The sequence below is a fragment of the Phoxinus phoxinus genome (genome assembly GCF_949152265.1).
Source record: "Phoxinus phoxinus genome assembly, chromosome: 13".
NCBI lineage: Eukaryota > Metazoa > Chordata > Actinopteri > Cypriniformes > Leuciscidae > Phoxinus > Phoxinus phoxinus.
In genome coordinates this window covers 9,465,369-9,477,337 of record NC_136888.1, presented here as the reverse complement: position 1 = coordinate 9,477,337, position 11,969 = coordinate 9,465,369, and the positions used below count along the sequence as shown (strand labels likewise).

The window sequence follows — 11,969 nt, the reverse complement described above, 5'->3', positions numbered from 1 at the left end:
TTCACGTTTTCAATCTCAGCACACATCACAATGTAATATATATATATATATATATATAAGACTTTTATTTCATGCAACACGTGTAACTCGGACAGCGTAGTCGTTCCAAGGCGGAGTCTGAATTGTCTGTTGTCAAAAGTGGTGTGTAAAAGACATCTCTGTTGTATGTATTAATGAATCCTAGGTTTTGCTATTTGCATCCTTGTGGAATGTGAAATTGAATGTTTTGTGTGTTTATCAATCGGTCTTGATAGTGAAGCACATCTAAACTCCCGGCTGTTGACACATGCAGGGAAAGCCACTTGATACATTTGCATCTGTTTCTTGTTGCATTTTTATTTTGCATCAAAAGTCAAAAAGCATTTTAAATGCTTTTGGGGTCAAGAAATGTAGTTAAATATGTTAAGAGAGGAATGTGTTAAGAGAAATTACACGTTCAAAACCATTTAAGCTCTATGGAGAGGAAGTGTGGTATGTTGTCAATTAAAGAAAATTGATTCAAACTCATCTCAGTTTGTAAAGACGACAATGCATTAACAATGGAAGTCAATAGGGGCAAGACATTCTGGAGACTTTAAAATTAGTCAAAGTTATGTCATCAGATTACTTTTTTCGAGGAAAGTAACAAATTACAACAAAATATCTGAGTTACTTTTTCTGATGAATTTAGAAAAATTCCCATTTATCGACTGACACTTCTTCTGCCACCATGTTGATAGAAATCGTAAGTAAGGTGCGGAGGCGTTGTGTGAACGTGATGGTCATTGTAGTTCTAAATGTGAGCACTCATCAATGTACTCATCGCACTTGCACAAAAACAGATCCAGTATTTCTCAGAATGAATAAAAACAGTGAAAGGCAAACTCAGAATATTATGGATACCTGCAATATTTAAATGTTAAAGGGGTCCTTGATTTTTTAACTTGAATTAGTGTGTAACATTGCTGTTTGAGCATAAACAACATGATGCTCAAAGTTCAATGCAAAGGATATTTTCTTTTACAGAAATCGCTTTTTAAGGACTTCAACAAACGGCTGGTAGGGACTACAACTAGCTTCTTCCTGGGTTGGTGACATCACAAACCCTAAAATTGACATAAACCCCTCCACCAGTAACACGCAACAAATGGGTTGAGGCCATGTTGGGCTGCTTTAGAGAAGAGGAAGATTGTTTCTGTTTTTTACACTCCAAAAAAAGTTTACTTTAGCTTTTGTAAATTTTTGTAATTCAACGCCCCTTAGGAAAAAAATCCCATGATTTTGTGATCGATTAAATGGTGAAAAAAAAACATGCCACTCTGAAACGTCCTGTGAAATCCGTGCTTGAAATCCGTTCAGCACAATCCTCTTGTTCGTTAGCATTGTCAGGGTCTGAATCGGGCTCGAAATGGTTTGAAATTGGTTTGACGCCATTGTTAATATTTACATCTGAGTAGAGCTCGCGGTTATGAAGGGAGGGGATATTTCCCGCTTAAGTGCTGCCAATCACAACACACTGGGCCAACTAACCAATCACAGCACACTCGTATTTTGGAAGGAGGGGCTTCATCGAAAATGACGCGGATTGGAATTAGCATTTCCTTAATTTTGAGGCTTATTCCTTTAACTTTTGGTGTGAAAGGGCCTTAACATTTGCCAAAACTTTTTTTGTTGTATTATTAAAAAACAAGCAAACAATTCCAGGTGAGAAAAATGAACACCAAAGTAACGTAACGTATTACTTTCTATAAAAAGTAATGCAATTAGTTATTTTTTTTTGGTAGTAACGCAATACTGTAACACGTTACAAAGTATCTTCCCCCAACACTGGCATCAATAATGTATGGAAGCTTGTTTCTGGCACAGAAGTTTTAATCTCGCAATATTTACTTTTTTCTCGCAATTGCGCATTTATATCTCACAATTTTGACTTTATAACTCACATTTGCGAGTTTATATCACACAATTCGGAGAAAAAAAGGGTAGACTTCATTGCAAGTTATAAAGTCAGAATCAATTGCGAGAAAAAAGTAAATGTTGTGAGATATAACCACGCAATAAAATAAAGTTATATGCACAGACATGATTAGTAAGCAGTTTTCTCAGACATAGGGCCCTATCTTGCACCCAGCGCAATTGACTTTGAACACCGACGCATGTATCATTCCTATTTTGCACCCGCGCACAGCGGACTTTTCCCTCCACAGACGCACGTCGGTAAATTAGGGAATGAACTTGCGCTCGCGGGGGAGGTTCAGCGCAAAGAGGAGGCGTGTTCCGGCGCAAAACTGCCCTGGTGCTATTTTCCAGTTTTAGAAAGCAATTGCGCCACTGACCAGGAATAAAACAGTCTAAAGACAGTGGCGCGTTGCGCGTTAGTGATATGGTATTTTAAGGGCGCGTGCTTGGCCGCATCCACTTTGATTCTCTAATATAAACAGACGCAGCAGTTTTCATTTTTGTAAATCATACATTATTACAAGGAAAAATATTAACACACGAGGGAAATCATTGTTGTGTCCGTGAAGATGTGAAAAAGATCTATCTAGATTAAAAAAAAAAAATCTAGATTAGGCTACACATTTACCCAAATTATACGTCTGTTTAACCAAAGCTAATTTGGGTGGGTTTCTCCCATCATCCCCAATGTCACTTCTCTGTGTTTTACGGCCCTGACGAGAACGTCGGTCTCCTTGGCTGTGAACCGCTTCTGGCGTGCGCTGGCAAATCCGCCGTTATAGTAGCAATCCGCCATGGAACAAGCGCGCCTGCTCTTAAAGGGAATGTGAGAGGACGCTCTGATTGGTTTATTTCATGTTACGCCCAAACCACACCTATGAATAATGAAGCTACTTCAGACCAACCCCTTTTAGATTTGCGCCAGGCGCAAGAGGCATTTATCCCGCCGGGAAAATAGCAACAGCGCCGGGATCCGCCCACAAAGTTACTTGCGCTTTGCGCTTTGCCACTTAGGTTTCAGATCGTTAAAATAGGGCCCATAGTCTTGTTAACACAGGTATAGTCTTGTGCTTTCCAAACAATGTGTAATTTATTCAGAGCAATGTCTCATCTCATTGACTTCCATTCTAAGTGCATTACTGTACACATGATTTTTGTTGTGAATTCAAATCATTTTCTAATGAGTTTCTGATGCTGTCAGTAGGACTTTCCTCGAAAATGTGATGTAGTCGGTTCGGTTTTGTTCATAATATGATTTCCAGTTTGTTAATCAATTTGTCACCACTGAAATTATAAATACCTTCCAAGGACAAACAGATTATCAGTTTTGTGAGACCAAATATGAGACATTTTAATATATATTTTTAAAACCATGTATTAACAAAGCTGTGCAGGGCGACCCCAAGCAAAAGTATGTGTACGTACAGAAGACATCTGACCACATTTGATTTGTCAGTAAGGGGTGATTTGTATTTACCCATAAATGTGTTTGTAAGAATATTCTCTTACTTGAAAGGTAGTTTAGAAATTAGTTGTCTGGTCAGGGTTTTTATTCTAAAGTATGTGTTTGAAAAGTTTTGTAGTTTATGTTTTTAGAGAAAAGGCTGTTTTTTACTCGTCAAACTGATTATAGTTTATTTTCGATTGGATCTATGGATTGTATTAATGTCATTGCGTTTATTCGAATGTTAAAATGGATTCCAGAATCTAGGTATAAATTTATTTTTTAATTTTGTGATGTGTTGTCTAAACGTACGGAATCCGAAAAGGTATATTACGCTTTAGATATCTGACTGTTTAATTTGGCTGTATCTTTGATATGAAAAATCGTCTGTGTTTCAGTAGCTTTTACGATTTTATATTTCAAAAAATAAAAGTGAGAGAAGCCCACAAAGGATATATAAAAAAAAAAAAAAAACTGTCTGTGTAATTTTGCATGGGTTTGCCATAGTTGATGATTTAACAGCATAAAGGGTATTATGAAGATTCGGGTATATTTCGTTTTGTTATCCATCCTTTTTTGTTATCAGGTCTTATTTTGTCTGGTGTTTTCATAATTTCAATGATTTATTGTTTTGTTTATCATGTCAGATTGTGAATTATTTTCTGTGTCCTCGACTCCTCGTCGTCTCATATGGTGAAAGTATATGGTTTCATGGCTGCTCTTTAATAATCACCAGCAAAAAAAAAAAATCTATGTAATTTTCTTGTTTTCAATTTGACGCAGGTCTTATGATACTGAAACTGAAATATTGTTGAAAGATAACTGTTTGTGTTTTGTTTTGCAATATTCCTACATCTCAGTCTTAACCTCAAACTGTATTTTAATGGACTAACATCAGCCGGCCGATACACACCGTGTTCATTGTGTGTACAAGGCAGATCAGGGTAAATAACAGCATTCATGTGTTTTATTTTGTAAAATAGAGTACAGTTGTCTCGGAGGACAAATATGTCCTGCAGTGAGATGTACAGATATTTATTTTTTACACAGTGTTTATGGATTAAGGGAATGTGCCAGATTTTCAAGCATTGCTTTTTTTTTTTTTTTTTTTCTTTTTTTTTTTAAGAGACATGCCATTATGAGTTCAAATCTCTTTATCGCTGTTCTGTTGTTTAAAATGTTATGCAACATCTAAAGTTTTGTTATGAAAATGATACAAATCTTATATGTATTGTACAGATTCCACTGATGAACAAGATACAAATGTACACATGGACAGATGCTTAACTTTTGTATCTTTGTCATTTTAATACAATAAAATGTGACTGAAACGAAAACTGCTCTACTTGCTTAGTTGCTTTGCATGCTTTCTAATCAATTAAAGTGTACTTGAATACATCATTTAGCCTAAATGGAGCTAACTTTTTTTGTTCAAAATTAACTAAATTTAAATGAGTCAGTACATCATCCTTTTTCCATCGTCTGTCTTAAAGGGATAGTTCACTTTGAAATTAAATTTTGGTATGTTTTAGCTTACCTGAAGTGCTTCCAAGATGTAGGTATCTTTGTCTCCGCAGTAGTTTCAATTTTGACATTTTTAGGTCAAACCGTTCTTGTCTGTCAGTCATATAATGCAGGTATATAGGTACTGTCTCCAAAAGCATGCAGAGATGTCTCTAATAGCATGCAGAGAAAAGTCCAAATAAAAAAATTCCCCATCGTAAGTGCACATTGATGGCCTAAGCTCGCGCGAACTCATCCGGGAGTGTTGAGTTTTCACTTATTCCCAATTTGTAAGCCTTCTATCTTGACACACTCGCTTCATTGTTCAGGTCAATCAAAGGCATACGTTGAGCCGTACAGCCAATCACACGCGTTTCTGCTAAGTTTAAAAATGCAACGTCCAATCGAAAGCGGTTAGATTAGTTTCTACTGTTATAAATACTGTTCGTTTTATCACACAAACCGCTTGTTTCGTGTCTTTGGCCATCAATGTGCACTTACGATGGGGAATTTTTTAATTTGGACTTTTCTCTGCATGCTATTAGAGACATCTCTGCATGCTTTTGGAGACAGTATATACCTGCATTATATGACACACAAGAACGGTTTGACCTAAAAATATAAAAATTGAAACTACTGCGGAGACAAAGACACCTACATCTTGGATGCACTTCAGGTAAGCTGAAACATACCAACATTTAATTTCAAACTATCCCTTTCAAGTCCCCCTGTGGTGAAAATCAAGTTTTTAATGCTGTATGTCTGTGTTTTTAATATGCTTTAAGACAAACCATGTGTAAATTCATGTCAACACAATTGCTGAGTATTTTCTCCTTAACTGAAGTGAATCAAAGACAGTCTCAAAAACACGGATTGAAATCACTGGTGTTTCTGACTTCACAAACTACCTTGTAACCAATCACGTCAATGTGTCGATGGGCTTGTGCCAGTCTTCTGCATAATGGTAACCACAACAGAAAGAAAACCAGAAACTCCTCTAAATGTCCAACATAACTGCACATAAAACACTAATATAATCTACAACATATTTTCCTTAAAATAACTTGCTCCTTACATTTACTCTCCTAATGTCCCCTGTTGTAAGTCCCCTTGAGAAGCATGCTGGGAAATACAGATCCACTGCACAGTTAGTAGTCAACAAAATTATTCATGTAGTTTTAACCCAAATGAATGAAGCACATTTTAATTAATTAACCTCAACAAAATAATTTTATGAGTGTACTGTGTTCTATTAATGGGTAATGCTATAGTAACGTCTTCAGCTAGTCGACTTGAAACCTCTCTCTCTCTCTCTCTCTCTCTCTCTCTCTCTCTCTCTCTCTCTCTCTCTCTCTATATATATATATTCATATATATATATATTCATATTCATCCGCAGTCACTCAGAGCCGAATCACAACCAAAACAATGTTGTTCCACAAAATGCATGCAGTTTTGTTTTTCAACCACTAGAGGACCCTAGTTACCTTGCTATGAGAAACCGTCATTCAATGGTCATTTAGTCATAGTTGTATCAGTTTTATTATCACCAAATGCATCATAAAAAGAGTTAATGCAAATTAAAACCTGCAATACAGTTCAAGGGGGAACCTGCTTAATAGTGCTGATAAAATACAAAAAACTTTATTCAAGCAAATTCGCCATTGCTGTTTTACTTAATGTGAAAAGATACATTGTTCTGTATGAAATTAAACTATTACACTGTAAAAATATATATTTTTTGGTTTAACTTTTAGTTAGCCTTAATATTTTAAGTTCATTGGAATTAAAAAAATGTAGTTAATACAATGATGGAGATTGATTTAATCAACAGAAACTCAAAATATGATGTTATTAACTTGATTTGAAAAAGAAAACATGTTGTGATAAATCATGAAAATATTTTTTTTTTACAGTGTACAATTTAAAGTAGCTTATCATGACCTCCATATGATGCTATATTATTTGAGACCTTTTTCTATGGAAACAGTATTTGTGAAAAGCCATCATCAGTATAAGGCATTTTATAATAAATGTGCAGGGTTTTATGAGCATGCTTTCGCCTGTGCAAATGAAAGCTGAAAACAACTGAAAGCACATGATGATGTCTGCACCTGATGCTGTTTTGTCAAACCAAAATGCTATAAAAATCAGTTTTAGTTCCTCTGAACAGGTTTGTAATTGTCATTTCCTCTTTCTAAATCACAAACTGAACCACAAACACACACATGCACAGAGAAAGAGTCTTGTGACATATTCACAGAAACTTAAAGGGCTCAAATCATATTTTTAGAATTGTATTTTATTTTATACTATGCATTTTGTTTTGCACCAAGAGCAGTTTTCATTTTGCTTTTCGTGTTTTCTTTCTGTCGTTCCTTAAGACCTAACACTCTTTCTGCATGTGAATTGAATATAAGCACTTTGCTACATTATATCACTGCAAAAAGATTTTCCTGTTTAGTAATTTGTTTTATTGCAAATATTGTGTAGTACTTAAAGGGATTGTTCACCCAAAAATGAAAATTAGCCCATGATTTACTCACCCTCAAGTCATCGGAGTTTGGCTCTTCCAAGCTTTATAATGGGAGTCAATGGGTCTATTTTTTGGGAAGTCCATCAAAGCGCATCCATCCATGATAAAAGTGCTCGAAGTGTTAGTGCTAGTGTCAGCAAGTGTTACTCTTTTGGCGTAAGTCGACTTGCGTACCGTCGTCTGCCGGAAGCTAGTAATTTTAGTCAATAAAGTTTTAAATATGGATATTTTCCTTATATCGTTTTACTTCCGAAGGCCTTTATTAACCCCCTGGAGACACGTGGAGCACTATTATCATGGATGCCTGCGCTTTGATGGACCCAAAAATATACCCATAAAGAAGAATGTCATGTATACTTAGGATGGCTTCAGGGTGAGTAAATCATATTAATTTTATTTTTTGAGTGAACTATCCCTTTAAGAAAAAATATAAAGTAATGTTTACTAAAAAATATATCAAAATAAAGTGCAGTTTATGCTTAAAACAAGAAAAATATCTGAAAAAAGGAGTCTTGTGCCATTTTGCTTCTATAGTAAATGTATATTTCGGCATGTTTGGATATTTGTTCTAGAAAACTAAAATTGTATTCCCCATGAGCCCGTTGTGCAGTTCAGTATATTTTGGTATCGATGTTACTGTAAAAAACAATATTTTTAAATAAAATACTTTAGTTCAGTTGAGTCTTAAAAACACACTAAAATTCATCCAAAGTTGCAGCAGGCAGATTTTTTTCTCTCAGGTGTCTCTTTTTTAAGGGCGGCCCCAACGACTAACCCATGCCAGTCATTTCGAGTGTGTACCTTTCCTTTCAGGAAGAGGTTATATATCCCTCTGGCCAGGGTCTCAAACGCTTCGCTGACGTTTATATTCTCCTTTGTAGACACTTCGAGATAAGCCACCATGTTGAGTTTTTTAGCCAGCGCTTCTCCTTCACTCTTCCTGACCTGTCGTCCCACAGCCAGGTCACACTTATGACCCACAAGCAAGAAGAACATGGGGTTTGGTTTCACATAGTCCAGGACTTCCTGATGCCAGCTGCCAACACGATCAAACGTCTGTCGCTGTGAGACGTCAAACATCAGAATGCATCCCGCAGAATTCCTCATGTAAGACTTACAGATGGACCTGCAGCAAAAAAAAAATGCTCAAAGTCATGTATGTTGAAGAAGTTTCTGCTGAGCAACTCTTAAAATGTACAGGAGACACTTAGTAGTTGTCACTTGAACTCAAGGAAATATTTTTCAGGACGTTTTTTTAATTTTTTTATAGTTAAGTTTCCACATCGACACAAACTTTAAAATTTTCACTACAACAAACTATTGAACATTTTCAGTTATTTGTAGGGAAAAAAATATAGAGATAATTTAACCATGTTAAGCCTGACTTTTGAAATAATAGTAATAAATTAATTTTTTTTTTATTAAACCATTTCTTGAAACTTTTAAAAAAAAAAAATCTGCAAAAAACTATTGGCAACACTTCAATACAGTAATGGAGTTTTTGCTCTGATAAAATATGACAACAGAGGTGTTAGAAGGGTGTTTTTCTAATGTGATACTTCAGCAAAAGATGTAAAGATCTCTAATGGCAGCTGCAGAACGTTTTTAACTTCATATTGAAAAAATCAAATATAATAAGTAAGGGATAATGTACATCCAGCCGTTTGTTGTCTCAGAATAAACCCCTGACAGGGTGATGAGGTCTTGCAGGGGGTTTATTCTGAGTTAACAACCGGCTGGATGTACATTATCCCGCTTATTACACGTATCCTGCCACATAAGTAAATATTGATCTGAGTTGAAATATTTTATTAGGTCTTTAAACGCAAAAATTTCGCGGAGAAAGCAGTGTGGCAAGTTCAAACTAGACGGACATTTAAGAGATACGGTATACAGCTTATTGCACAGAATTTCACCACATAAATAATTATGGAGATAAGAGATATTGATTTCAGATTAAACCGTTTTAAAATCGTACCTGTTTGCTATCTTATAATCCAACAGTTTCCAAAAAAAGTAGTCACAAAATGGCAGCAGACGCGTTTGTATGAAACAAGAGAGAGCAAGGATGTAATTAAATAACTACACAAAATATTGATTTGACTGAGTTTTAATATTTTTTATAGTATATAATATTTTAATATTGCTCACCAAAAGCAAAACTTCCACAAAAAAAAAAAAAACCACTCAAAATAATTAATTGGTTTGAGATAGGACAAACTTAAATTAAACTAATTAGTTCAGTCAAATTAACTTTTATGAGTATTTAGCACTTTTTTTTTCTTTCAAGTTCACAGAACTATTTTAAGTAAACTAAACTGTTTTATGAAATTATTTCTTTTAATTTGATAGCTAATCAGCTAGTTTGCATTTATTGAACTAGCTTGATATAGCTAAGTTTATACTAATACAAATTGTCACATTGAGGTTACATGAAAATATTAAGTTATTTATTAAATATTACATATAAGTTAAATGTATGAATTAGTGTACTGAAACATTTCAAGTTAAGAACAAGTAAAATGTATGAGTACTGCTTACTTAAACTTAAACTTTCTTAACTAAAAAAATGAGGCAATTGATTGCCTTACATTTTTTGAGCTTTGCCAACTTATTCGGGTTCACAGTGTAGCAAGCATATCGCTGCTGACTTCAGTAACCAGGAGTGAGCCTGCGTTATGTGTTTTCAGAGGTTGTTATCTGGGAATAAGACACCGCTGGATGGTGCGATTGACCAATCACAATCAAGTATTCCACAGAGAAAGCCATGTAATAACTTATAAATAAAATGAATGTATATATATATATATATATATATATATATATATATATATATATATATATATATATATATACACACATTCATGCATATATTTAAGGAATAATTGCATTTACATACTGTATATACATTTATATAATTTATATTATATATAAATATTTTATATATAAATATAACCAATTTTTCTTAAATATATACATGATTGTGTGTTTTTATATATATAAATAATTATACACAGTACACATTATGTAAACACAAACTTTTATTTTGAATGCGATTAATCTTTTGACAGCCCTAATATATATATATATATATATATATATATATATATATATATATATATATATATATATATTTTTTTTTTTTTATTTTTTATTTAAGGAAACCCTGAAAGGAAACAAAAGTATTAAACGAATTGTGGCCAATAGGAAAGTTAAGAACTGCATAAAATATATTGACAACATTTAAAACTTGTGTGACAACTTGCCCAACCTGATCTTCATGAGAAATACCTGTTCCTGGTTTTGTTCATTTAAGCCCTGAGTTCATTGTTTGGTGTCATGGTTATTTTGGTTGTGTTTGCTCCCCATGCTCTACTGTGTTGGATTTTTGGATTTAAAGATAGTTTGAGTCAGAAATGAATAAGCCTCCGGCTAAAGGAAATGCAAATTCATGCCGGCGCAGTAGAGGGCGCAGCTCAAACAAACCTTTCAAACAAATGAAGGAGAAGAAAGTTCAACCCTCTTACTTTAACAATAAACACAAATAATACATTCATATTATTCATATTGAGGAACACTTAATCTGTTTTTGTGCAAGTGGGATGAGTAAATGCATGCCCACATTTAGTGTAGATCTATAATCATATTTACACAACACACACAACGCCTCTGCACGTACTCATGGTTTCTCTCAACATGGGGGCAGGAGAGCTGTCGGTCAATACATGGGAAAACAAAGTAACTTGCGTTACTTATTTGAAAAAGTAACTCAGATATATATTTTTTAAATTTAAAAGTAATGCATTATTTAACTAGTTACTTGAAAAATGTATCTGATTACATATCCTAAAATGTGACCCCCAACATTTGGAGTGCACATTTCACACTTTATTTTCAACTCTATACCTTCAGGTTTTGAGTTCACATAAACTTTAAACTTGTCTTAAAAAAGACAATTGAATTAGTGAGCAGAAATCAACAGAGTAAGCAGAGTACCACCAGTTTAAACTATTCCTGTATAATATTGGGTGCGTTTAGTTGACAAAAACTCACCTAAATCTTTCCTGGCCTGCAGTGTCCCACAGAAGGAGTTTGATCACAACATCAGGGTCAAAGTTCATGTTATGCACCTTAAAATCAATTCCCAGAGGAGATTTCGAGGATTCATCAAATGTTCCTTCAGTGAAGCGATGCAGAAGAGAAGATTTCCCTACAGCCGAGTCTCCGAGAATGACTATCCCAAATCTGAAGTTCCACGGTATTGTTTCTTGCATTGTGAATGGCTTTGTTACGATGACAAGCAGCTCTGTAGTGTTAGTGTTAGAACAAGTGCTAAAACTCAGCTAAAGTCTTTACTATAGGCCTTGCCCTTTGGTGACTGAACAAACTGGTTAAAAAGCACAAAGAGGGAGAGGTTTGCAGTATAATTATAGATACACACCTCTTTCACAATAGTGGCCTGTGGAAACGTGGCACTCCAAACTGAAATCTCATACTGTTGCACAGTAAGATACAGTATATCACTGACAGAATTTGATATGTACATGG

At 34.6% G+C, this 11,969-nt stretch overlaps 1 protein-coding gene across 1 annotated transcript; it reads right to left on the bottom strand.

Moving 5' to 3' along the window:
• Nucleotides 1–6,406: 6,406 nt before the first annotated feature.
• LOC307008772 (ras-related protein Rab-39B) lies at nt 6,407–11,811 on the bottom strand. Its single transcript, XM_079631917.1, has 2 exons — nt 11,475–11,811; nt 6,407–8,547 (listed from the first exon to the last, which is right to left on the bottom strand). The coding sequence occupies exons 1-2, from the start codon at nt 11,693–11,695 to the stop codon at nt 8,124–8,126; spliced, it is 645 nt and encodes a 214-aa protein (XP_079488043.1). The 5' UTR covers nt 11,696–11,811; the 3' UTR covers nt 6,407–8,123.
• Between the last annotated feature and the right edge of the window lie 158 nt (nt 11,812–11,969).